Genomic DNA, 27,215 nt, shown 5'->3' with positions numbered 1-27,215 from the left:
GGATCCTACTGGAGCAACACCAAGCTACAGTGGAAGCTAATGCAGAAACAAGTGGTCCATGGTGTTACACAGGAAACAACCCATGCCAGAGAGGAGACAGTTCTAGGAAGTTTTTATTTGCCAGGCTCTAATTCTGCAACCCACCCATTTAAATTAAATACAAATCAATCACAGGATGTCAAAAAAAGTGTCTCAAAAAGAAACCTTTGCTATTAACAGTATACAGAGAGGTGACACATCAAATATATCCCAGTTACAATAAGCCCAACACTCTTTATTACAGCACACGTACGCTTCCCCTGACCCAGCACTCCTGACACTAAATCACCCCGTGTGACTGTTGATGAAAATAGCATTTGCTTCCTACTTGCCCAGCAACAGAGGGAAGCTGGGGTGAGGGCAACTTTCAGAACGTTCCTTTCTGCAAACAGGACAGGGAAGTGTCCGTCCCACAGCTTTTAGCTGGAATTGGTTTTAGAGGAGTTTGGGTCTGCATGAACTGAAATAGCCAAGCTTAGTGTCACCCACCTATGCAAGCTCCACTGTATCTTACTTGCAATAGAGCAGAGTAAGCACCATGGAGCAGTTATATGTTCTCACACTGTGAAGTCAATCAGAAGGCAGAAAAAGTCCTTTTCTCAATCATGTTTAGATACCTGCAAATTAGCATTGAGCAGTGACTGCTAAAGCACAGAAGGTGCTCAACTGTTCCTGGTTTCACTTTCTTCAAGCAAATACTGTGATAAGTTTCAGGTGGTGACAAACATCAGTGACCAAGCCACTTCTTGGCCCTAGAACTAGCCTCTTCCTTAGATACACTCTGCAAGTGGAACTGTGTTTATCCACATGCTCCACCATTCCCTGGAAGAGGTATGAGACTGCACCACATGCAGCCAGACAGGGAGCTACTGGAGGCACCCAGGAACAACAGTCAGTGGAGAGTTTATGGTGCTTAGCACCTTGAAAAAGCACAGAAGATAAAGGCACAAAAATCAATTGCTGAAGCAGTTTTCTGCTTAGAAAAGCACCTGGACATTTTGTGGATAAATACTTTCGTCAATTTTAGATAAAAATGTGAATATTTTTCCAGTTCCATAAAGAACATTCACATTCATAACAAAACTATTTAAATATCCTACACACACTACTATGCTATATGCCAGATCTTCCAGACAGAATTCTATAATTCTACAAGTTGTACCTTGCACCCCTTATCATGAGGTGGGAAACCACCGTGGGTGCAGAATTTGACCCTTATGTCCTCACACCACCTTGGTGAGGTAGATAGGTTCCATGACATCTTCTTCAGGAGGGGAAATAGGCAAAAAGAGGTGAACCGACTTGCATGGGGCTTCACAGAAAGTCTGGGAGCAGAACTCAGGTCACAGCCACAGATCTCTCTGCTCTAAGACACTGCCTTGCCTCCCACCCACCTCCATCTCCAGGGCTGAACGAAAAGCATCCACGTACCACTGACAAAATACACCCAGCACAATAACAATCATTCTGTAGGTTACTTCAGTTCCATAAATGGCATAAAGAGGTGCTACAAAACACTTTCCTCACAAGATATGAATTCCAAAGTACACAAAACAACTCCCATCGCTGTCAGCCAGCACAAGCCTTAACATCTGGTCCCTAAATTTTTATCAGGTCATCAATTAGAGCCTTTCTCATGTCTTGACTCCACTCCAAAATCCCAGAGTTAATTAATAAGGCACATCAGGGGCTAATCCAGGAACTTTGGCAATAGGTGTGAAGTCCTGTAGGCCACTGGTCATCTCCAGGCTGGCACTCAGAAAACTAGTTGGCATGTGAAACCACATTTGTGGCTGAGAGAGGTAAAAGCTCCTGGCCCTGACAGTACCACAGTGCAAGAAACAGAGAGCCAGCCTTAATGCATCCTTGCCCAAGACATCAGCTGAATCATGACCAGCACAGAATTATGTTATCTCAGCCCTCAATACAGGTGTCTAAATGCAGTGAGATTTGGGAGTGAAAACAAGGCAAGAGAAAGCATGTTGGATGTTGACTTGGAAGGATCCCACCACATGGCTGAGGCCTAACTCAAACATAACACAGCATAATGCAACATTCCCCTTCTTCCCTAAACAAGTGATCATAGTGATTTCTCTGTATGGTTGCTGACTTGTGAATATAAGAAATAGTCAAGGAATATTCAGCCTCTGCCTGAGTGCAGTGTTCAATGCTAATGATTTACAAGTACATGCCAGTGATGTAATAGTTCAAACCATTTGATACAATAGCCTTCCCTCTTTTTATGGAAAGTTCATTAAATTCTAATTCTTGACCTTGATTGGAGGTACAATGGATCACGTGATCATACTTATGATCTAGACACATGTTCCTTAGGGTTGTGTAGCTGAACAACACTTCTGGCTCCAGCATGACTGGAGTAAGTTTGAGTTGGGTCAAGCCTGAACTGAGGTGTAACTGCTGGAAGGCAGCAAACACCTGACACTGGAACTGAAGTGGTGATGAGACTCTATACAGGACTTCGGGCAATAGGGAGTAGTATTAAGGGTGCTTTCCTTGTTCAACACACGAATTCTTCACTGTTCACTGGTTCATTGTGCTGTTTGCCCAGGCTGGGAATGTGTCCAGCTCAAACATAGGTCTTCCCCATGTGTTGATGGCCAGTGTGACACAGAAGACTCCAATGATGTTCATCACTATTCCAGATCTAACCTGTGAGGACAAAAGTCCAAACCAACAACAATAATCAAATATCAGCACAGCAAGTCCAAACCAGCAACACCTAAACATCAGCACAGTAAACTGCAGCAAGGCCTGTTTATACATACACAAAAAGATGGTCAAGTAAATCACAGAAGTAACAATTTTACCCACTGCCTTATGCTCCTGCTTAGGTGGATATACCAGGGAACACAGTGTGCAAAGCCTTTGAACACTTTGCTATCTATATAACCAGTCTAAGAGCTTTCAGGTATGTACAACAAGTTGTTCTTATTAGTTAGAGAACAGCTTCTGCTGTCTTCAAGTCTCCAGTTAGAAAACCAGTAATGTTTGGGTGTTCCGCCCAGAACTTGCCCTGCGTGGTCTGGCAGGCAATCAGAGGAGCAGAGCTGAGGGCTCCTGATTGCTGCCTTCTGCTTTGAGCTCCAGTGGAGACAAAGCCTCAGACACTCTGCCCAAAGCCCCAGAACACTACAGAGCACCGCCTGCACTTTAACCCTTCAGGTTTCAGAGACTTATCACTTGTCAGTTTTTCATTTTATTTGGGCTGCACTGTATGTCTGCCAAAGCCTGTGAAAAGAGTACTGTTACTTCAGAGATGCAAATCTTTATCACAATATTAACACTGCAGAAGAGAAGGGCATAGGGTGATAGTTACAGCCCATAAGAGCTTTCAATACTTTGGAAATACTTGGCAAAGAAAATGAAACTCTCACCAGATTTTAGGATAAAGGCAGTGGAGAGTGTCAGATAAGAGACCAGGCAATTATCATCTTACCATATCCAAAACACGGATGTGGCCATAGGAAAACACTATTGCATTTGGTGGTGTTGCAACAGGTAGCATGAAGGCAAAGGAAGCACTGAGAGTACCAGGCAGCATAACATACAAAGGGTGGATCTTGACAGATGTAGCCTGCAAAGAAATGGAGAGAATATCACACTAGAGGTCTTTCAAAAGAAAAGCGTAAAGGATCAATCGATCCCAGACCATTGAGACACACAGGCTCATTTTGTTTCCTGGCATTACATCACCAGAGTAGTTTACAAACATTTTATTCTGAAATCCACATGTGCTTAAAGATAACTTTGCTATTGTTTCCTGTCCCATAATACTGAAAAACAAGGCTTGATACTTTCTTGTTGTTTGTTTTGCTCCATGGTATAATTTGGAGTTCTGGTCAAATATATCTAACAATCTTTTCTTTGACCTCAAACAACCCTTTTGCCAGGGAACAGAGGGACTGGATTATAATTACTAGGCACATGGAGTTACACTCTTAGACTTTACATAAACTCTGTGGGACTCACAATTTAAGTGCCAATTCAAGTCACTAATAGTTCAGTACCTTGACTGGGGTTATTTTATTGTGATGAAATGGTCTAGAATAAAATGCTTGTACTTTCCAAATTAAAAAACAAAGTAATCTATTTTTTCCTTTATGCTATAGTTTGAATTCTACTCAGAAAAGGCAGCGAAACTTACCAAGTTTTCCTGTGTAAGTTTTAAAATTGTTCTGGCTTCCTATGGGAAATGACACATTTCTCATAATCAGGCCTGCCACCTTGTGTATTTTAGCACAAAAACGTGAAGATGAATCATTCAAAGGCACGATCAAAAAGTGCTGGATTTTGTTTTGTTTTGAGTTTTGTGTGTGAGTGTTTTTGCAGTTCTAAGTTGATGGGTCAAATGCAAAATGACCAGAAGTAACTGCTGTTTGCTGATCTGTATTGAAAAAGTGACTCTCACTTCATGATCTGGCTTCCTTTCCAGTGAGAAAACACCAAAGAAACATCCAAGACAATAAATATAACATTGCTTTGCCACCCAGACTGTCAGGTTAACTCTGATCTCCCATCTGACAGGGTAACAGGATGGAAGTAATCTTACCATGGATGAAAAGACAGGCAGGAAGAGAGTGGCCGTGGCGACGTTGCTGGTGCACTCGGTGAAGACAGCGATAATCAGCGAGAGCACTGTTGCAATGGCCCATGGGGGGATAGATCCCAGAGGAGTCATTTGATGACCCAGCCAAGCTGAGAGCCCAGAGTTCTGACAAGAAAAAAAAGGGGATTTCAGTGAGGTTGAGAACCCCTGACTCACGAACAGGGAAGTCATGTTATGTGCAACATTCCTATAAAATAATGCTAAATGAGTCCTGAATTACATAAATACCATCCAGGAAAGTACAATGATATGTCACGAACACTAGAAGAAATTCTTTGCCAGCTAGACATAATACTGAATCCCATTATTCTGATTCTTCTGGAAGCCAAGAAGCTTGCTCACGTTTTGGTTATAAAATTATGGGGTTTTTTTTAAACAGAAACAATTATTTCTGAGACTTGCAAATACTTAATATATGACCCAGAAGCTTCCTAGCATGTTTTTCTATAGCTTCTGAAGATTATGATTCTGTATGAATGCTCTGTTGTAGGAACACAGGGAGTAGTTGACTCAAACAGCTTATAAAACCTCTGACTTGATGGCTTCTAATGCTGCTGAGATTTAGTAATTTATGTGTGATGTATTTAGATGAATGTAAGGCTCTAGAGCTTTCATGTACCCCATGGTTTAAACCGAATTAGCCACAAAACTTAGACGTGAACAATTATTTCCCCAAAGCATGGCACTGCTGATAGCTAAGGCTTGCTTTGATTTAGATGCCTTTTAGCAGTGATGAAGGGACCAATACGGTTCACCTCAAAATTCTTTCCTGTTTGGGAATTCAGATGCCTTTTCTGTGAATTTATGAATACAGGATCAAAGCATGAGCTTATGGAATGAAGCCTGGCAATAGCCACTGACAAGAAGTTCAAGAAACCCCACTGTACAGAGTTTTGGGAGATACCTACCACAATGATTTTCTTTCTGACCACTTCAGTAGTAGTTTCGGTTTAAGTCTGAAGATATATAACTTTTGAACAAACCTCAAATGGGTCTGAAAATCTTACAAGTGTTATCTATACTTCTGTTTTTCTAACCAGGGCTGGGATTGGGATGATTACAGAAATAAGAAAGGATGCTTTTCTGGACATCCAGCCAGTGAAGATCCCAAACTACTCGGCAGCCTCCAAGAGGTAAAATAAAGAAACTTGATCAGAGCACAAAAATTCACGAAAAAGAGTCACAAACATTCACCTCTCCTCACAGTTTTTGGTAATTGAGATCTGCCTTCAGATCTGAACATCTCTACTGGGTTTGGCTTTGGGTGCATGCCCAGTAATACAGGACTAGATAACAAACCAGGGAAGTTCGCCTTTGAATCAGAGAAAAACAGAAGTCAGGACATACTGCACTTGCATCAGCCAAAGCAAAACCTCCTCCCAGCAGCAGCACAATGCTCCAGGGCATCTTCCTCTGAACCACATTCCAGTCTAGCAGCGGGGCTGATAAAAATGGCTTTTTTATATCTGAAGTGAGAAATGAAAAGTAGAACATTTTTTAGGAGAGTGAAGACACTTTGTCTCCTGTTCTATAAGATACCAGTGGGCAGATGCACATTACTGAGAAACCTGCACAGGGTGAGGGTAACACACACGAGCAGGGACCCTCACTTGCCAACAAGTGAGGGAGGTGAGCTGCTCTAAGAACTGCATGCAAATCCAGTGCAGGTTTCTGCCTCCTTAGCTGAACTGGCCAGCTGTTTCACAATGTTGCAATCCCTCTTAAATACCTTCTTCAGTCTGTTCAGGGTCAGACATGCTTGAATTCCATGCTACGAATTTGGGCTTATGAGCAGGAAGGATAAACAGTAGCAGGGCGATAAACACAGCAGGAGCAGAATCAGTGATATACCTAACAAAGAAAAGAGAATACAGCTTAGAAAATGGACATCTTTCTCTTAGAAGAGGGCTGCCTTCCAGCATCCCAGTCACTGGTCTTTGCCATCCTGTTTGGGGCTGGCACTTGAGCAAAACAGGTCATTAGCCCATTTCTGAGGGTCTCTCAGACCTGCTAGAATGTAAACACAGTAATAAAAGAAATGAGCTACAATACACATTAATGACCAGAGTCCCAGATGAAAATGGCTCCTTGAGCAGGGTTCCTTCTCTGTGCTGAAGCCAAGATTCAACAGCTGTATCTCAAAAGACAGATGTGTAAAGAAATGGCCTGAATGACAGGTCCAACATGCATTTGATGTCCTTAACATGCCACACAATGCAAAGAAGTCAAAGCACAAAATCAATTTTCCAGTGAGTTCTAAGGTATTGGTTAGAAGTGATATTGCCACCACAGATGACTGAAGCTCATGCAAAACAAAATACCAAGGTGTATGTCAGTATGACTGAGACCAGCATTACAGAATTTTCTCTTCCTTTAAAAGGTTCAGCTTGCTCCATCTCCCAGTCTCCAGCCTTCACTGCAGTACAAACTGTCAAACCACAGATCAATTAATCTTATTCACAACCAAGGGGGTAAAGGATGGAAAGAAACCTAAAAACTTACTTTTCTCCTTCTGGGAAGAGCCTAGTTGCCCAGCCTTTTACAAAGCCTGGGTGTCTGGAAAACCACAGGAGCACCAGCAACACAAACATGAGGAGGACATTGAATTCAGCGTAAGAGATAGGGCCTAACTTCTTCATTTCTGCCTTCAGCACACTGTATGCAGCTTTTTCTTTGGCAGTTCTCTCTGTCCCACAGCCCCAACTTTTTTTAAAGCTTTAAGAAAAACAGAGAAGAAGATACTGTAAGTATTAGCATACTAGAGGGATTTAACATGCTTGCCACGCTGAAGCTGTCGCTCTTGGGGACAGACACAGACTACAGCAGAGGCCACAAAGAAAGAAATTACAACAGTGTCAAAGTATTTTGTGGGGACATGCCAGTTCTCACAGAAGAATGAGGTCAATGAATGGATGCCAGTCTCTATCCAGTTTGGAGTAACCTGGGATGAAAAACTCAGGTTTGAATCAACAGTTGCAAACCAGCTATGCCAGCTCTCCCAGGGCTGAAATTCACAGGTGTGAGATGAAAAAACAAAAAGACAATTCTGTCTGAAGATTAAGAATGTATAAAGCTTTTGCCTTAGTACACCTCCCATGAACACAAAACGTTTCCAGACCTCAAAAGTTGCTGTAAAAGGGAACTGCTCTGTGCTACAAAATTAATAACTTGTCAGTTTCACTGATCTGCACTAGCTTACTGAGGGGTTTAGACATTATCATGTAGGCAAATACTTACTTGAGTCCCATGAAGGAGCACTGTAACCAAAGCCAAGCTAGCACCAACATCAGAATCATGTTTGGGAATGCAAATCCAAACCAGGAAGCAAAATTCACAACATCATTATTGTTGGGATATAACCTGAAATGAAAAGTGCTTTCTCTATGAATGTCAAAAAACGTAATCTACTCTCCCTTTAATGATCCTCAGTTTTCCCTGTGTTGTACTTTGATGCATATAGGAGCTCATGTTGATATTTTAGGTCTCAGTCAGATAGTGAGTGTGGCTGAAAGATCTCCTATACATTCTAGATACCTTCCACTTCCAACATGACTACTTATTTATTCCAAGACAGGATGTTCTTTCTTCCTCCCAAGCCATTGTAATAAGAGAGCAAGAAATGTCTTTCCTGAAAATTAATTTCCTGAAATTAATACCTGAACTTCTGTTCCCTTCAATAGAAGACAAAGTGCTAGTTGGCCTGAAAAAATGAAACCAGTGTTTTAAGAACACTAACTTTTGCTCTTCCCTGTGTCTGCTAATAACAATTGGAGGGAGAACATCAATTGCAAACTTCCAGCTGGGTGTTAAAAGCAACAGATAATTCAGTAGCTGAGGCTGAAGTACTTGCAATAGAAGAAAGCAGTGTTGAGGGACTGATGTGGAGTTCGCAAAATTTCCACTGCAGATTAGGTTCCATGTAAATCAGTTCCCAAACTCAGTTTAGCAATGAGAGTACAACATAACTGTACTGTCTGCACAGCCACAGCATAGAGGAACAATACTGTAGGAGAGGCTAAGCTACTTTTGGCTCTCTTCGGTGTGCTTACGAGTAATCTACATTCTCCTGATGCTCTTCACTGCAGTTCCTCTTCTGATGTGCTGTATTTCAGTTGAAAGAGAATGCAGAAGAACCAGTATCTCATAATCAACCAGCTGTCTGTCAATTGCCAGCAAGTATTTACAATTTTCTCAGAAGACCTATAATTCCATTGCATAGCTACCTTTTAAAAGATGCTGAAGCAAATAAATAAGATCCAACACTTCATACACATTTCTCACTCTCAGTTCCTCAACTTAATCCTTAAAGTTTACAACTGAAATTGCTACCTCAGACCAGTCAGTTGGTCACAGAAACAGTATGATAGTATAACTAAAAGAAGCAGCAAGAATGACTTACTGATTCATCTGGCCTTTCAGTACCATGTTCGGTCCTGTTCCAGTGAGTGTTGCAGTTCCTCCGATGCTGGCAGCATAGCACACACAAAGTGTCATTCCCTTGCATATACGCTTCCGCATTTTCTTTTCCTCAGAAGATCTGGGGTCATCAGGGACTTGTCCATTGCTTACGACTAGACACAAAGAACACAACTTGCCTGAGGTAAAGTTAGGGAGGCAGAGAATTCAGAATAGGGTCTGCGGGCTCAGTGCTTCCAGTTTGTATATGCTATTTATTTTAATTAAAGAAACCACATATATGTCACTAAATACTTCAGATTCATGTTCATGAGGAGCTAAAGAGAGAGGCTGGCAGCCTGGATCTATGTGATCCAAGGATGCTATTGTCCACTTCAGTGCTACGGTTCCTCAGCAGTAATTTCCTGTTTCACAGAGAGGCTTACAACCAGCCAGATATTGTAGTCACTGGAACCATTTCCAAGCCCCCAGTAAGAATCCATCTGGCTTTAACAGTTATGAATATGGGCAGGGAAAAAAACCACTGAAAACCAAATTCTTGCTTGGCATTAACTTAATCAATATGTCACATCAGTTTATAGTAACAGTGAAACTGTGCTGCTGTGTCCATTGTTCTCTAATCTTGAAGTCTGACTGGACTAATGGAGCAGGACAAAGAATTTATGGCAATTACAACCAATTCAACAATACCAAAGGGTATTTTTTGCACACACTTATTACCTTCACTATACTTGAGATCTGGTCTTTAATCACATTTAATAATACAGCCCTCTGTAACAGCACAGCAGACCAGTGAAATGAGAGGGACTGAGTTTGTGCACATGGTTCAAATCAAATGAAATCCACTGCAGAACCATGGCATTGGCAGAGGACCTTGAGGAAACAAGCATCAGGGGTAAGATCATACTTTAAAGTGCTCCAAAGAGCAGTCGGTCTACTGTGAATCAAATTACACCAGCTACTCTTTTCCATGTGGCTTTTAAAGTAGTCCTCTTTCTTCTCCCCACCTCCACATACACTCTGGTCAATAAAGAGATATTTATTACCCTAGAATCAAAATAGGCTGTGTTTACATTTTTTTTTCAACTATTCCTACATGTGGCTTGGAAGCTGAATCTCCACTGATAATCACAATATTTAGAAAGGGGGATTCTGGGGGTTTGGATGGTTATTTCCCACAGGATATGTTTTTCACTTCCCTGATCAGACAGTTAAGTCTAGGGAAATTCTGGGAGAATGACTCCACCTCGAAGGAAAGAACATAACAATCTGTCTGGGATCTAGCACTAGTATAACAAAATGGTAGCCACCAAAATTGAAGCTATTTTGTAAAACGTAAATGTCATGTATTAGGGGTTTTCAGTCAGGTTACTATCCTCTTCCCTTGGAAAAGGTACCAAGCACTCCTTCCAGGCTCAGCAACTGTGAGTGTAGTAAGTTCAGTAGCATCAGCTCATTGGTGAGCAGGCCCTTACCACTCACTGCAGCAGGATCTGATGTGCTCTTTTCCTCCAGCTCGATCACTGTATTTGTTTGCCCAATTGCTTGTTCCATCATGGTCACATCATACTCTGTGTTGTCCATTTGATCCAGGACAGCCTGGACAATGGGAACCATCATGGCAGTGGTGGCTGTGTTACTTATCCACATGGACAGGAAGGCAGTGACTGCCATAAATCCCAGCATGAGGCTGAAAAGAGAGAAATAGGCAGAAGAGAAAGGAGGAAAGCAAACAGACACTGCTTGGCTTTGTAGTCACTGTAATCTGGAGAGCAGAGCTCAAATGGGGATGTGTGCAGTGTCCAATAATAGAGAACAGGACCAGATTCCCTTCAAGGACAGCTCTGCCACTTTCACTGAAGGAATCCCAGTGAATGATTCAGACTGTCATAATTTTGTCCCCAGTGGCAAGCCTCAACAATTTAGTTGTTGAGATAATTCAGATACTGGTTTTGGCTTAAGGACAAATAAACTGTTCCTGTTGCTAGACTTCACCTCTGGAAACTCTGTGCAAGTGCAGCTAAAGAGATTCTTGAAGGATCCTTCCTCTGCTGACGGTTAAACACCACCCCTAGGCCTCTGCTAAATTGACAAGAGGCAAAAAAGAAGCAATTTAATACTCTTACAGTGCAGGTTTCACCCCAAGAATCAGAAGGACCCTCAGTGCAATCCTTTTGTGAAGATTCCACTGTTCAACAGAAATTGCAACAATCAACCCTCCAACGAAGAGCATGTTTGTGTCATTGAGGTACTGCAAGCACACCTGAAAGACAGAAAAGGTAAGTCAGGGGCCCAAATGTTGCCTCTTGCTTGCTTCACTAGTACATTTTGCCTTCCACCCTCTCAAAGCCACAGACTAGACCAGGCCCCATCCAACACTCGCAGAATATGCAGCTGCAGCCTCAGAGCTCCCTGCAGTTTCCTGAACCCTTAATCCCCTGTGTAAATGCTGAACTGTCTGTGCAGAGGCTCTTTGTGCATCATTGTACAAAAGCACAACAGTTTCCTAAAAGATTGTTAGGGGCTCAAGGTATGGTGTAGGTGCTGGAAACACTGAACTCCAAAACAGGTTTCTCAGCACGTTTAGCAACCATACCTGCCTTTACCAGCTTGTTGGTCAGTAGTGACCTGGGCTACAGAACTTGGAAACAGCCCAAGATGAGCTGAGGACACAGCATACCTGCTGGCACCACACTGTCTATCCTGTCAGAAGTTTGTCCCGTGCATTTTGAGATCTCCCAGAGGATCTATCTGTCCACACTGCTCTCTCATGGGATGGGACACGAACACATAAACTGCTGGCACTAGTGGGATGCTCTCCAGCAGGATCCATGCCCAAAAAAGACCCTGCCCTCTACCAACTCAAGCACCCCACTCTTAACATTTTGGGCAAATGTGTATTTAGTTCAGCATCTTCCTATACAAGAACCCTGAACACTAATACAGACTTGTTGGCTAAATATTGATGAGGGATTAGAGCACTGGATTTCCCTGTATCAGAGCTGGATTTAGTGAGTTCCTTACTGATTTAGAGCTCTGAACTCCAAGCAGAGGGAAAAATACCACTGGCATGAGGGAAGTGACAGCCAGGGGGATCACTTCAGTGCACCAATACACAGCCATGATGATGATGATATATGCACATTTGGCCTCCTGAAACATAATAGAAGACACATTTAAGCATAGGAAACCATTTTTAAAGATAAGAAACACACCAGTAGCTCTTAAAAGGGGCTCACACACTACACTGTCTGCAGCTTAACAAGTTATGCTGAATGAGGATTTAAACTTGTGCTTTTAAACCACATTCTGAAGTCACTTGTATAAAAAGATCTTTTTGACAAAGAAGACATAGTGTTTGTTTTAATCCATCCACACAAAATAAATGGTGTGAGAAAAACAAACCTTCCACAACTAGGTAAGTGCATAGTTTGCCATGTGCAATTACCTCCTGGCAGTTGAGGTCAGCAGATTTCACTTCTAGGAGCCAAGAACAGCAATAGTGAGTTAAATATTTTTAAATGGATGGCCAAATTTCCCATTGTGGATGATTAGCTCGCCTGAAATTCACAAGTCTTTGAGGTGTGTCCATGTTCTTAGTTTTTTAAAGTAACTCTTAAAATAAAAGTTTGGGGTTTTTTTGGTAACTAAGTATGTTACAGGTATTTAATTACTTTCCTAAATCATACTGTGCTTACCTGCTAAGGGGATTCCCTAGATTAGAATTGTTGCAACCTGTCTTTTTGGACTGTTGATCAGGCATTTCTGTAGCGCAGCCTTCCTTGGTTTGTACTCTCAAAATTGTTGGGAGAAGCAAGCATTCATTAGCTAACAGTGAACTGTTTGAAAGCTGAAGTCAGTGTTCTGTAGTCCAGTATTTGCTCATATTTACAGCATGTGTTTATAGGATTTTATTCTAATACAACAAATGAGACTTTATTGCTAAAATAAATGGTGTGACAGTGACCTTTAAAAACTACTGTCAGGTGACATTTATAAATAGGTCTGCGTTTTCCTTCATTTTGTTGAGAAGTTTAAGAACCAGAAAACAGCCTTCGTAAGAAATTTGATTTTTTTTCTGTCAGGTTTCCAGGAGATTACTTACAGCACAAAAAAAGAAAAAGTTTTGAAAAAAAAATTATTCAGAAAATAAAAGATATCAGATAGATCCCAAGGAAGTCTCTTCCCTTTATATATACAAGGTGAGCTCATGATACAATTCATGCTGTACTGCAATAACTCAGGGCTAGAACTGACTGTGGGTAATCTGTTGCCAATATGAAAGACAGATAAACAACTGTAAGTGAATAAAATTCACAACAGAGAAGGAACACTGGTCTTAGAGAGTAGAGAGTAAATAATTTATGTGAAGTTCAAAAATACAACCATGCTTATAAATTAACTCCAACAACCACAGCCAATTCAAACAACCAAACATTTGGAATTAAATATATGTTTGTATTTATGCCTATGTCTACCTATGATTTATCAGAACAGCCACAGAATGTTTCTTTGGTGTTTTGTATCAACTGTACAGTGACCTGCCTCCTCGCTGAGAGATCAAAAGGCAGTCAGTGACAGAATGTTACTCCCCTGTTATGAAATACTGTCATTTCTCAGATTAGACTGGTAACACAATATGCCTAGGAATACTTGAAAACTGAAGACATACTTAATTGTTTTAGGGAAATTATCTTACCTAGTTTTGACCAAAGTAGAGCTTAACAGTCAGGAATTCCTTGTTCTATAAAGCACCATCATTCAACTGAAAGGCAGGGCTGATATTACTTAGACAGGTAACCAAAGGGATGGCAATTTGGTTTATAAACACACATGAAATTTTCTTGTACTTTAAAACAGAGAGCAATACAAGTCGCTCAGAAAGGCTATTTTGAGCATTAGAATAGCCTACAAAGCTCTAGTAGGCTAAAATACTGCAAACAGAGCTTTCACATTTGGTCAAGAAGGCTACAGGATACTGAAGTTCAAACTCTTCACTGGGTTATTTCAATGTTATGCTGGCATAACTCCACTGAATGCAAAGGAGTTGTGCTATTGCCATCCCTGGTGTAAGAAGGACGTGAATTGGAGAATATGGCATTTGAAACCCTCATCAGTGCACACACACAACTCCAGCTTCCAACTGCACCAGGATGGAGAATGCCACCAAGCAAAACGGTCAGAGTACCAACGCCTCAGCAGAGCTGGGGAACACACTCCTGCCCTTCATCCCACTGCCATTGCTTCGAGAGAATACAACACACAGTTCCAAACGCGCCGGCCACTTACGCATGGATTTGTCTTGGCCCAAAATGAATTGCATCTAAGTGCACTAATGGGTTGGGTCCGTGGGAGCCCCTGGGAGCAGCGCCAGGCGCCGAGGGCAGAGTGGGATCTCCTGGGGGGCAGCAGGGCAGGGACCCCTCAGGCACTTACCCGCGTGGACACAGCGAGCGGCAGCGGCAGCAGCAGCAGCGGCGTGAGGAAGAGGATGGCGAAGGAGCGGTACCGCAGCAGGGGCCGCAGGCACATCGGGGCCATGTTCTGTGGGGTGACACGGTCAGGACGGCAGCGGGAGCAGCGCCCGCCGCCGCCGCCTTAAGTACGGGGCGGGAGGGACGGGAGGGACACGGCGGGGGGCGACACGTCCCGCCCGCCCCGCCGGGGGCGGCCCCGGGCAGCGCCGCGGGCACGGCCTGGCAGAGAACGAGCCGCCCCGAGCGCCCCGGCCCCGCTCCGAGCCCCCTCCCTGCCCGCGGCCCCGGGTCACGGCGCGGGATCGGTCCCGGACCCCCTCCCTTACGGCCACCTCCGTGCGGGGCTTCTGCAGCCCCTCCATGCCAGGGAAAGCTGCTCGATGGCTGTGTATCAGCTACCACACCAGTCGGGAGAATGTTTTAAGAACGATCTCCCTGCTCACAGCGCCCACAGAAAGGTGTCAGCAAGAACGGATTCACACATCGTGTGCAGGGACCGAAGTGCTGACACTGGACGTTCGGGAGGTGCTGGTGGCGCCACGGGAGGATCGTCCCTCGATCATTCACACGGTGGTGAGGAAGGACTGAGCGCCTTTAGGGAAACTGAGAGTTAAAACCACACTGGAGGTCTCCCCAAAACAAAGGTCTGTGCAGGCATGCATGGCTGTGTTTCGTTATTATTTTGTGAGGCACTGTGCGTCTGGATGTGGGTTAAAAATAACCCAGAAAGGTTAACTTGAAAGGCTGTTTTTAATGTTGTTGAATTCAGCGACTTCATCTACAGTGCAGCCTCGGAAACCGAAGGGATGGCCCTACTGACAGGTTGGCCAGCGCTATCGTGAAGGCAGAAAGGAACAACTGGAGGGACTGGAAACTAGACTAAGGACAAACAAAGTGTTGATATTTTAGGCTCTGCTTCTGGGATGTCAACAGCCACCTGAAACTGAAGTTAGCATAAATCATATCTCAACAATTTGATCCACAGTCTCTTCATACAGTCTTACCAAGCAGTTATCACTGAAATAAAGAATTTCAGATTCCACAGCAAGTAATGAGGGAGCTCTGACTACAGCTTGCACTATTTGTCCTCTGCTGACCAGAGGAACTTGAGTGACAGAAGTTCAAAACAAGACACTCCAATGTTACTGTTCATTTATAAAAGCAGTGAATGCCCACTAAGGAAAACAGTAGCCAACCGGATCTGGACAGATTCCAAATCTTCAAACCTTTTGCAGCAGTCCCTTTGGGTAACTTACCAACACAGAGGAAACTTCACACTAGTGCAAAGTCTAGCAGAAAGTGGGGAATCAGCCAAAACTTGCATTCCTGTGGCCAATCTCCAATGAAAAAATGGTTCCTAGTCAAAAAAGAAAAAGGACTACAAACACTTACATAAGAAAATGCAAATAGTTAGCTCTAAAGGAGTTGTACTAGGGTTCACTCTGATAGACCAGTGCAAACATGATTTGTTGTCTTCTTGTTTCCATACGATGCAGTGCAAAAAAAAAAAAGAAAAGAAAGGCAACAAATGTCTTGATACCTTTAGATAGAATAATCCTGTGAAAAGAGACTTGCTTGCTGTACCTCGGGATGAGACCAAGGACTCCTGTGGGCAGTTCAATCAGCTAATTCATGCCTCAGTCCTTTTTTGTCAAATACAGAAAAGGGAATAAATATCTTATTGCGCAGAATTATTGCAAACTTGCCTTCAGTGTGCCAGGCAAAGTACTTCCAATAATATGGAACAAATCAGAAAAAGACTCACAGAAAAGAACCAGCATCTGAATAACAGAGAATCACACTGAAAGGTAATGGGTACCCCCTGCTGATGCTCATGGAGCACCACACCAGCAAAGGGTGTACTTTTGGGATGAAGGGAGAGGCATTGGTCCCTGGGTTTCTTATGATCAGCTGACTTAGGACAGGGATGAGAAGATGGTGCAGGCCTCTCAAGAGATTATAGACCAGAAAGGAAGGAGCAAGAAGGAAAACAGGGAGGTGTCAATCAAGACCAGTAAGCAGTTGGCCCTTAGAGATAAATACCCACTTCCCAATGCTTCTGGCAGAGGTGCGTGGTTAATACCAGTTGAAAGAGAGAGAGATCTAGGAAAAACACTGAGTTCAGATTTGAAAGACAGCATGCTTAGATTTTCTTTATTTGAGCATTTTTTATCTGAGATCCAGGTCCTAAACTAAGCAATTGTAATCTTTCCATGAATGAAGACCAGCACTGATGAGCTGCCTTTAGAAACTCTAAATTCAAGGCATTTGATTAAAGCAGTAGTGGGGAGAAATCTCAAGTGGGTACATGGAAATGAGCAACTTTTACTTCTTTATTTCTTTGGTAAAGTAGGCTCCTTTTCTAGAGGTTTGCTTCAGGAGGAGAGCAGGTTGGTTTGTTGGAGTGCATGTGGAATATTTCTTCATGAACAACAACAGTGCTGACGGATGAGAAGAAGTCAAATTAGTGCCAACTACAATTCCTGTGGAAGTCTGCTAGGAATTCAGCTAAAACCAATCACAGCAGCTGGCTGAGGCAGAGCAGCAAAGACAAGGTCCTGCACTGAACTGAACCCGTAAACCTGAAAGGTAAATTCTGATCTTGATACCACCTTGTTCAAGCCATCCTGCCACTGCACACTTCATATTTAAGATACACCCACCAATATTTTATAAACCACTGGAGGTTTACATGTGTCAATTCATGTTCTACTGTAAGAACCGGGAGAGTGAGAAGTTGACTGAATCCAGATGTTAGAACCACACAATCATGTATTACGGCAAACTGCAACAACACAGGCAGGAAAAAGAATACTGAGTGAGAACAAGAGAGAAGACATCTACATTCAGATAAAGAGATGGGAAAGTTGTGCAATGCATAATCAAGATGGGTAAAAGAGGGCTTTACAGTACAGGCTGAGACTGGGCATGGCTCTAAGAGATCAGCCTGCACCAGCAGAGAGAAGCATGGAGAAGCATGTTCCATTTGGCAAGTATCCCAGCTGTTCCCCATTTCCCTCAAAATATGCTTACAACTGAGCTGCATTTGGCACTGGCTGGACATGAGCGTGCTACAGGAATGGCAGCTCTTTCATGTAATTTGACGATGAGCTTCCTCTTTACTGTGCCAAGAAGAAGATGGACAAAGCTTTGGCTGTTTGCTTTACAGACAGGTCTGACAGCCAGGCAGAAGGGAGCTGCAGAGAGCCTATGTGCTCGCAAAACACCCAGGAGGAGTTTTAGGTGGTCCAAAGAGCATTCAAATAAAAACCTCCCACAGCCTGAAATTCAGCTCATGCTAATTGAGCACTAACTTCAGGCTTTCAAGAGAAAGGGATCCTTTCCTCCAGTCAGTACTGCTCTGAATATAGCAGACAGCACTGGCTTTGACAACTGCTTTAAAGGCAGTGGGTAAAATTAGCTTTTGATTGCAGACACCATTTAGAAGCAGAATATTGTAGCAGCCTTTGGGCCAAATTTTGATACCCTTGTGTTGAACAATGTGCTGCTCTCATTCTTCTTGGTAGTAAATTTCAAATCAGTTTACAAAGGAACTCAAATCTTTGTGTTACAAAGAGGTTTAGGCATGGGTGATAACACGAGTTGGAACCAGGAACTGAATCAGGTCTCTTGTACCTGAAATCCCTTTTCCTGGTTGCTAGACACCACTGCTCCCATTTGCTGTTCTGCTGCCCTAATAAACACAGGTATTTTGAAGCATGCCAAGAACCAAGGGTTAGAGTAACAGAGCCAAGACCATCTTGTGGCTCACTGACACCAACCTGCCCTGGCCTTCTTGCCATTTCTCAGCTGGGGGCTTTGGAGCTTATTCGATTTAACTTGACAAAGAAAGCAGAACATTTTTCTGCTGTTAGTGAGGTGAGTAGGTTCAGTGAAGTGTTCAGTGAGCACCAGAGCCAGCTCGAGAGAATGGGCCACTTATGGCTGGGCACAGGAACAGCTGCACCTTTCAAGACAGCAAATGCCTAGATGAACTTGACAGCATTGTCAAACCATACACAGTCTTGCAATCTTCCCTTTTGTACTTCAGATACCAGAGTCAATGATATGAACCACTGTTGAGTTCTACTTGGAAATGGGACACTGCTGAAGACTAGTTAAAAAAGGGTGACCTGCATTTTTTGGGTTATTAGAAAGGGACTAGAAATCAATTCCACTTGGAAGGTAGGAATTCCAGGGTCATCAGTCCAGGTGGAAAAATTGGAAAATAAAGATTTTATTATAGTTTAGTTCATTCCTGAGAAGCTGCTTTTCTGATATATCACACTCACTACAAGCCAATTATCCCAGTTACTCTGGTTATTGCTGCCAAGGAGGCTTTACAGGCAGCAGCTGGTTCATTTAATTACAGATAGACATATTTTCTGCCTCTAATTCAAATGCTGCCCAAGCATACAAGTACAGTTTGCTTGTTCTAAAGCAGTCCATTTGACCTAGATAACTGCTACTCCTTCTCACAATAAAAATTCTCCTCACGTTCTTTTTAAAGTTCTTTCATGTTGCAAGCTCATGTACTCAGAGGTACAGAAGTTTTAACAAAATTAAATTAAACAAAGACTGTAAGACATATCATACTTGATGCTGAGAAACAAAAATTAAAACAACTGGCCCTGAGACATTCTAGGACTTAAAAGAAAAAGAAGTGTTTCTCCTTAGGCTTTTGAAAATCATTTAAAAAATAACCAGCTCAGAACTTACCTCCGTGTGATGTTTGCCTTGAAAAGATGCCTGGAGGAGGTCTTGTACAGTAATATTATGTACTGGAAGGTTTACACAGAATTTAAATGGATAGAGTTATTGCTGGCATTCAGAGAAAACCACTGTTTCGTTGCTCTCCATTTTCCCTCCAGTCAGGCTTTCCCAGCTACTGGCAGTCCACTGCGCTGCTCAGGAGTAGCTTTCAACTAAGCTCCCAGTGGAGCATCTGATATTTTTCCAAGAAAAGCTCTTGAGACTCTGAACGAACAATCCTTTCAGCACAATCCCTGTGCCCAACAACTTTCTACATAAAAGCTCTCATTATGAATTTTGAGTCAGTGGGGTTTTCTCAGTCAGTGTGTGTTGCTGATCAGGCTTTCTTGACCTAGAATTGGTCCTGCATAGTTTGCATGAAGCCCTAAACCACATTCAAGTGCTCTGCAGGCTAATGATGGCAAAAGAAAAAAAGATCCAGAAGAAAATCACATTAAAATTTGATTCAAAATTGGCAGCTCTGTAACCTCTCCCTTAGCTGCCATCTCATTAACATATTTTTTCAAAAGCCTTTTCTCTGCTTCATTACATAATTTGTGTTACAAAATCCAGATAAACACTCATTATTCCCAGATCTAATAATGGTTTATTGCGCTCCCTTTTTCATTTTTTCCAGAGAAAGATGGAGAGAAGGGGCTTGTTTAGATGGGAAATGAACCACACTAATTTCTGAGTAACATTTGTCACAGCTGTTGTCTACGGCATATCTATCTGATACATTGTGCAAAGACTAGTGAATTATTCTTTCCAATACCTCTGCAAAGTGGAATAATTAGTATTATTGCCCCAATTTCAAAGACAAGTTCATATTTTCTGCATCTCCTGCATATCATTTTTCCACACTGGACAGGGTCTGTCACATCAGAGACGACGCTTATCATACAGCTGGAAGGGATCTATTGTAGCAGCAGGTACACAAATGCTTGGCCTTCCATCAGAAAGTCCTGAAGGTACTGGTACCGGCGTTGAAAACGTGAAGTTCTGTTTATTTTTCTCTCTAACTTATATTTCTTCTAAAATTTTCTATGTAAAAATGTAATGCTGAGGTCCAGCAAGAGACAGGACCTGCTGCTCCTGCGGCCTCTGGTGCTGTCAGTCCATCCCAACCACAGCAGAGTATCCCCAGGAAGGAAACAGAGGTTGGAAATTTCACCTGGCACGTAGTTTGATGCCCTGAAGTGCTCCAAGGGTCACTGGGGAAGCAGAGAGGCCTGGGGACCTGCTGGGGCACGGCCGCGGGCTCGGGGAGGGGCGGCCGGCACTGGGTTCCTCCCCCGTTGTGGTGGAAGGCGAACACCTCCTCTCACGAGCTGGCTGATTTTGTCCGAGGGAGACAGCATTGTCCCAGGGAGGCCAAGGTGGGTCTGTGGGGCCGGATACTACCGTGACCATCCCTCAAGAGGCGAAGGGAGCGCCTCGTGCCCCTGCCCTCAGCGCTGCGGCCCCGCGGCCCGGACGGAGCTCTCAGGCCCCTCCTCAGGGCGCCACGGGCTCCTCGGTTCCTCGGGCGGATTGTGAGGGCAGGGGCTGAGGGCACAGACCGGTCAGGCCCAGGAACCCTGCCAGCTGCTGAACAAGCTACAGTAAATCAAACTTATGTGGGAAAGAAGGACACTGAGACCCCGGAGTTTCTCTAAGGACTATCGAACTAATCTGTGTGGAATTCACACCGAAAACCAATAACCAATACTTGCCTGGCAATACTGCTGTTTCTCCTTTAAAGAATTTTTGGCTAAACAGCTGTTTGGGGTGGAGTTACTGCAACAGAGCCTTTCAGTTTCGCTTCCTAGATTCCTCTCTGCTCTTAGAAGAAAGGATATCCAGTAAAATAAAAAGAAAAATGACAGGAGAGAGCAGGTTCTGCAAAAATTGGTAAGTGATCTTTCACCCCTACAAAAGGGGGGCTTTCAAGAGTTTTTAGGATTTTCGTTGGTGTTATCCAGGTCTCCTGTAAGAGGGAGAGCAGAGGAAGAACCACACAGCACGAGTATACTAGCTATTGAGTAGGAAACAAAAATATTTTGAATGCATTTTTACGTTTCCAGGATGCTGCACTCTTGCTACTTTGCTGTGCAGATGTTTCTTCCACAGTTCTCTCCTCTGCTGTATATTCTCTTTTTACAGAATACCTTCGTGGGCAATTTCGCAGTATCTGGCAGAGAAAAGAGTCAGTACATGAACCATGGCAAACCCACCAGCTGCCTCAGTTTCCCCCCATGACTGATGGTTCTTTCTCTTGCTATATTTGCAATTAAGTGATAAAATGTTCATTTTTTTCAGGGTAGTCGACCATTTCTCATAGAATAGAAGGCTGAAAGGGGCCATGAGGGTAGCATAGCTTGGTGTGTCTTGAACAGTAGCAAGGCCATTGGGAAAATTATATGAATGAAGGCAATGAAGCACTGCAATTAAAAAAAAAAGTCAAACTTAGAAGGGTTAAGCATGAGCTTAGCCTCAATTTTATTTGGTAACAAAGGAAAAAAATTCATTTACTCTTCTCTCCCATATACGCTCGATAGTAAACGAGATGTGTCTGCTGCCAATTTCTCCCTCCATGAGGCCCACTGCATGCGGTTTCTTACCCTCTGTCCAGAATGTGATGAACCAGTTGCTCAAAAGGATATGGAAGACCATCAGACAGAAGCACACAAACAGGTGAGGAATGCTACATGTTCTTTGGGGTTTTCTTGCAAATAGCAAAGAGCCCTTCCAGCCCTGAAGTAGTATGTTCACATTACTGTGCTCTGTATTAACCAGCTTTAAATTTCTGTAGTTGTTTGACCAGAAAATTTGTAAGGGTCTGCTATGACCCTTCAGGCTTGGTTACAACATCTTTTGATCTTATTGCGCACTTAGCTTAAGAGAATGAAGCTTCTATTGCGGTATCTCAGTTTCCTCAGCAGTATAAACTACAGATGAGGTACAGATACCTATGTGCTCCTAGTGCTTGTGAATTAGCCTGAGCAGGCAGGGCAAATGATCTGAGTAGAGGAAGACAAGACAGTACCTGATCTGACATTGAACCTTGCTTGTACAGAGCTTTGACATCAACTCACCTTTTTAACAAAAGCTGAACTGGCAGAGTGCATTTATCAGCTCTTCATACAGGAAGGCAATAGCATTTTTAGTGTAGCATTAAGAACTCTGTAGCTAGAGGCACTGTGGTGAAGCATGAATACACAGGCATGACTTTTTTATTCTGTCTTACTGGTTGCATTGTTTTAGCAATTCCGTTGAATTCAGTTACTTAACAGAACACGAGTAACTCTCATGGCAAACCTCTAGAAAACCAGCCTACCTCCAATGTTTTCAGAGTGGCTGTTATAATTTAGACTAGCGGAATATCATACCCGAGTTTTTAGTTAAAACTCAGTCAAAATTTTAAATACATGCTATTTCACATCACACTTTGCGTTTCATATGGGTATCTTTGAGAACTGGATCCTCACACAGAATGACAGTTTTTTGCAAAATCGTCAGACACCTGTTTTCCTCAAAATCTCATCAACTCAGCTCAGGCCAGACAGAGAAACAAAAATTCACCAACAGCTGTTTGATGATTGGGATGAAAATGACAGGAAGATCTTAGGAGCTTGAAGCTTATTCATATATGAAAGCATCAACCATCCTTCTGTGCTCCAAGTGAACTTCTGTATGTTCTGCTTGCAGATCAGATGCAGACTTTGTCACCAAAGTATGCAGCAATACCAGCTGGAGTATCATGAGGTAAGTACGGAGTGCAGTACTTTTTACTTCCAGGCTGACCCTTTTGATCAGTCACTCTAATGTGTTCAACAGCAAAAACGTGTAAATCCCTGACTCGTGTCCTGGACCATGAAGAAACTTAAATCTCTGAAGAGCTGCAGTGTTTTGGCATACTTTTCCCCCTTGTAATGAAGTGGGTGCCCATGGTGGTTGCCCATCCAGTTGTGATGGGACAGTCTGTGCCAGGAGATAGTCTATTACTTTCTCATCCTTGATATCTCGATCTGATGTTCTTTGCGAGCTCCTCAAAGACATTTCTGTCCTGCCCCCACACTCATATTGCCTGCTTCTCTGAGTGAGTGATTATACAAGGTGAGAGTCAATGAGAGAAGATACACAAAAACGCTTTGCAGAGGCTGGAAGTGAGAGCAGTCTGTCCATGCTAGCTGTAGTCTAACCATTTTAAGGAACCAAAGCAGTGAAAACATAGCAGCCTTCCCATGGCAGTGGTAGCTGAAGTATTGGAATTTTCTAGGTGGCCTTGTGCTCTGTTGCTGACCTGTACTGGCACAGAACATCTTCACAGCTGTTGATTCTCATTTTGCCTTATATTGCCTAAATCATCCTAAGATAAAGATAGCCTAGACAGATGAACTGCTAATGCAGCTATGCCTGCATTTGATTTTATAGATAACCCTTAAGGAGAATGTTTTTAAACAACCACTCATTGCTCTCACTCAATGCCCTCTTTCAGTATTGATAGGAAATTTGCAATAATTTCGTCTATTCATGTACAGAACAAGGAGTGCCAAAAACGAGCCATGAAATGCACCATCTGTGACCTTGAAATGCCCTTCAACAAGCTACAGGAACACCTGGATACCTGTGCCAGCCGAACAGAGAGGTGTCAGGAGTGTAACAAATACATCATGTATAAGGATCAGCACAAACACAAGGAGATCTGTCCAAACAGTGGTCTGTCCTATCATAAGGATGTGGACTTTCAAACTGGTGAAGCATCCACTAATGCAACAGTTATTCGCCCCATTGGTAAGCAAAATTCCTCATTGTCACGGACTGGGTCAGCTGTTAAATCTCAATGAAAATTCTCCTGCCTTCTCTACAGTTCTTGGTAATCCAGCCTGGAGCTGATTGTTGTTTAACCAGCCATGGGGAAAGGGCCAACATGTTCTATTATGCTGGTATTGTAAAGCCAGTGTGGTTCCACTGACAGGTAGCTCATCGACCATGTTCTTTTATGCCTCTTTTATATTCTGGAAGTGAAATTCCTTCTGTCAGAAAATAAGTGAAACTTGTTCATTTTTCTATTTGTTGCACAGGAGAAAATGTGATTTAGAACTTCCTTTCACTTTGTACACAAAAGCCAGGGATGCATACCTTGATTTCTTGAAGTTGAGAGCAGCTTTATTAGGCCTAAGGTGTTGGACAGAGTATGTCAAGACAAAAAATTAATAAATCCAGTCAATTATTCCAGAAAAGAATAGGCATCAGTAGGTGCAGTGGTTGGCAAAATAAACTATAGAGAGCAAACCCTCCTGGCAACAGAATTAGCTGGGCCAGGGTAAGAGTGAAGCATCTTGAGACACAAAACATGGGACTGGAATGGAATTTCAAATGTCCTGAAATTGAGAAGGGAAGGTGGATTAGGTTTGTGCCAAAAGCAAAATGAAGTCATAGCTCAAATTTCTTCTTGGCCAGTGGAATCAGCATTCTATGTTTCTGTAGAACCAGAGACTCTAAGTGGATCTGAGCAGCCTGTCTGGATAACTAGGGTCAATGCTTTGTTTCTCTCAATTTTTTTTCCCTTCTGAAGGTACTGGTGGCAATCTTTGTCAGAAGTGCAGTAAGTTGTTCCCAGATGACCAGTACTCCCAACATCTGGTAAGCATATTTGAAACTGAGCAAGAGCATGGTTTGTGCTTAATTTCCAGCCAGGTTATTTCTCCAAAAAGCTGTATATTAGCTAAGAAAGGGCAGTGTGTCTTGGCTTTTCAAACACAGTGTCATGATACAGTGTATTGCACTGAAGCATCACTGGGAGGGGCTGTCCAAGGTCCCTCCCCAGGCCTCACCTCTGTCCCAAATCACAGCATGGCCACAGGGTTGGGTGCAATGCCAATCTTCACCTCATCAGGCATACTCTCTTTTAACAGAATAAATGCAATGCAGCCCATAAGCTGACAAAAGTTCTTGCTGGCCAGTCAGCTTCAAGCCTCATCAGTGCTCCACCACGGTCTTCTTCCTCCCTGGCTCCCTCTTCCTCCTCTGAAAATGCAATGGCATGGAAAGATGTCCGTCCCAAAGGGAAAGAAAGGGAGCAGCCACTGACCTCCAAACCTTTAAAGAACAAAAAGGTTGGCTTTCTGTCTCCCACAAGAGGCGGATGTTCCACATCACCTCAAGCTCTTAAAGACACTCAGTCTTTTGACATGCTGGTGACCTGTGACCATTGCGACATTCTACTGCCACTTCCAACCCTTCGGAAACATGAGGTGAGAAGTGACACATTGGACTTGGCCTCCTATCTGCAAAGGCCCGTACCTACACAGTCACTACTTATCTTCACACTGCCCAGGACCCTAGTGCCCATCTCTGCATTCCAAAACTTCTTGATATGTTGGCTATAGGTACACGCTGTTCATAAAGTATGGAATTTGTTAATTCCATTGACTATTTATGCTTACATCTACACAAACAAGATCTATAATGTGCTTGAGTTTTAGGAAAATAATGACAACTCAGGCCATTAATTTTAAGCTCAAATCCTGGAAAGTCTTCAGCAACTGTCCTTATTTGCTGAGGGCTGATGTTGTTCCTGCTAAGCAAATAGTAGGACTGTATCTCAGCCGCATCAGAGATTAAGCTCTAGATAATTTTCCATCCCAACAAAGGGGCCCAGTTGCCTCGCTACTGAATATGATGGCTTGTTGAATATAATGTTAATTTTTCCTCTGATATGACTGTTACTTATTTTTCTAGATCAAATGTCTGCATTGGACAACTTTGCAAAATGCTAGGATGAAACAAAAATCAAGCCATGGGGAAAAAGGTATTGCAGAATTTTAGAAATTTAGAATAGATTTCATAATTCAGGATTATTCTACACTGTGTTAACAGGAACATTTTGCAAGAGGAGTATATCTAATACAAGCTAATATGCAGAGTATCACAAAGATTCCAACACGCAGTGGGTTTCTGTGAGGTTGCACTAAGGAAGCATTGCTCCAGAGCCAGTGTGTTTTTGCTCTCTTGACTCAAACCAACATGTCTTGTGCCTCACAAATTAAGCTACTTTGAACAGTGCAGTACTTTCCCTACTGAAGCAGAGACCAGAACATCCTTCTCTGGTTTTCAGTTCCTGGCAGAGTCATTTCCTCTCGGTCCAGTTTAATTAAGTGAAACTGAAAGCCGTTGTTCTCAATCTGTCCTTTTTCTGCTTGGTTCAGTAAATGATGTATTACTTCTCCTTGTAAAACTTTCCTTTCCTGGTGAATTAAAGAGAGAAAGCAACAATGTGAGAAATAGGCAGTTTCTCTAGTTTTGAATTACAGGACTCTGATCTTGAAATAAAAGTGAGTACATGGTAATTACATGAATTATTTGAACTGCATTGTAAGGGTTTTATATTGTTCAGCTGAGTGATGACATGGGAAGGCTGTGAACCTGAAACTTTAAAAACACTCATAACTGGGCTTTGTTTGGTTTCAGGAGACTCTTTCTACAGCATTCGTGATTAAATCTGGAAAACAGAGGCATGTCTTCAGATCGAATCTTCAGCTCAACTTTAGCAAAAGGCCCTGTGGAAGTATGATAGCTTTATCGGCAAATAAAAGTGCAGACTTGCTACTCTGGATTAAGAACAAAGAGTGACTCAGATTTTTTATTCCTTATCAAGAGAAGCATTTAAAGGTTTCACCAGAAAATTGTGAAAGTGATGGGGGCTCAACAAGTGGTGTTTCAAATATTCCTGTGCAAGCTTGCCTTAGGAATGTCCTTTTGCCACCTGGTTCTGCAAGGAGAGCAGCTTATTTTAAAATATATCTTCTGAGGGAGAGAAGGAAATAAGGAATTTCAGAATACCTTGTCATGTTGAATGCCACCAATTCTTCTCATGCTCACTGAGAGCTGAGAACTTGGTGTTTATCAAGGCATGGCCC

General features: G+C 42.8%; 2 protein-coding genes across 6 annotated transcripts; one reads left to right on the top strand and one right to left on the bottom strand.

The window, feature by feature from the left end:
* Nucleotides 1–95: 95 nt before the first annotated feature.
* SLC13A5 (solute carrier family 13 member 5) lies at nt 96–20,290 on the bottom strand. Of its 3 annotated transcripts, XM_027668800.1 has the most exons (14): nt 19,279–20,290; nt 15,816–15,916; nt 14,519–14,626; nt 12,107–12,235; nt 11,209–11,345; nt 10,558–10,772; nt 9,066–9,237; nt 7,904–8,026; nt 7,169–7,381; nt 6,396–6,517; nt 6,014–6,132; nt 4,610–4,771; nt 3,497–3,634; nt 96–2,709 (listed from the first exon to the last, which is right to left on the bottom strand). In XM_027668800.1, the coding sequence occupies exons 3-14, from the start codon at nt 14,621–14,623 to the stop codon at nt 2,581–2,583; spliced, it is 1,764 nt and encodes a 587-aa protein (XP_027524601.1). In that variant the 5' UTR covers nt 14,624–14,626; nt 15,816–15,916; nt 19,279–20,290; the 3' UTR covers nt 96–2,580. The 3 variants fall into 3 exon arrangements, with proteins under 3 accessions (XP_027524601.1, XP_027524602.1, XP_027524603.1); XM_027668801.1 differs by lacking the exon at nt 14,519–14,626; XM_027668802.1 differs by lacking the exon at nt 6,014–6,132 and having other exon boundaries at nt 2,596–2,709.
* Nucleotides 20,195–26,922, top strand: XAF1 (XIAP associated factor 1). 3 transcript variants are annotated; one of them, XM_027668806.1, is made up of 9 exons: nt 20,195–20,282; nt 21,110–21,204; nt 21,852–21,987; nt 23,002–23,058; nt 23,835–24,087; nt 24,872–24,939; nt 25,212–25,550; nt 26,038–26,107; nt 26,767–26,922. In XM_027668806.1, exons 2-9 carry the CDS (start codon nt 21,173–21,175, stop codon nt 26,793–26,795), a joined length of 984 nt encoding a protein of 327 aa, XP_027524607.1. In that variant the 5' UTR covers nt 20,195–20,282; nt 21,110–21,172; the 3' UTR covers nt 26,796–26,922. The 3 variants fall into 3 exon arrangements, with proteins under 3 accessions (XP_027524607.1, XP_027524605.1, XP_027524604.1); XM_027668804.1 differs by having other exon boundaries at nt 20,201–20,282; nt 21,056–21,204; XM_027668803.1 differs by lacking the exon at nt 20,195–20,282 and having other exon boundaries at nt 20,549–21,204.
* The last annotated feature ends 293 nt before the right edge of the window (nt 26,923–27,215 follow it).

The sequence above is a fragment of the Corapipo altera genome, unplaced genomic scaffold, assembly GCF_003945725.1.
Source record: "Corapipo altera isolate COAL_440 unplaced genomic scaffold, ASM394572v1 302, whole genome shotgun sequence".
Classification (NCBI taxonomy): domain Eukaryota; kingdom Metazoa; phylum Chordata; class Aves; order Passeriformes; family Pipridae; genus Corapipo; species Corapipo altera.
This window is presented reverse-complemented; position numbering and strand designations above follow the sequence as displayed.

What these genes read in the sequence shown, in the direction of transcription:
- XAF1 (XM_027668806.1), top strand. Translation starts at nt 21,173, where the DNA reads ATGACAGGAGAGAGCAGGTTCTGCAAAAATTG. An exon ending in ACCAGTACTCCCAACATCTG is followed by an intron (nt 24,940 to 25,211) that starts GTAAGCATATTT and finishes CTCTTTTAACAG; the next exon opens with AATAAATGCAATGCAGCCCA. An exon ending in CAACCCTTCGGAAACATGAG is followed by an intron (nt 25,551 to 26,037) that starts GTGAGAAGTGAC and finishes TTATTTTTCTAG; the next exon opens with ATCAAATGTCTGCATTGGAC.
- SLC13A5 (XM_027668800.1), bottom strand. Translation starts at nt 14,623, where the DNA reads ATGGCCCCGATGTGCCTGCGGCCCCTGCTGCGGTACCGCTCCTTCGCC. An exon ending in CGCTCGCTGTGTCCACGCGG is followed by an intron (nt 12,236 to 14,518) that starts GTAAGTGCCTGA and finishes ATTATGTTTCAG; the next exon opens with GAGGCCAAATGTGCATATAT. An exon ending in CTTTGGCTGATGCAAGTGCA is followed by an intron (nt 4,772 to 6,013) that starts GTATGTCCTGAC and finishes TTTTCTTGTCAG; the next exon opens with AACTCTGGGCTCTCAGCTTG.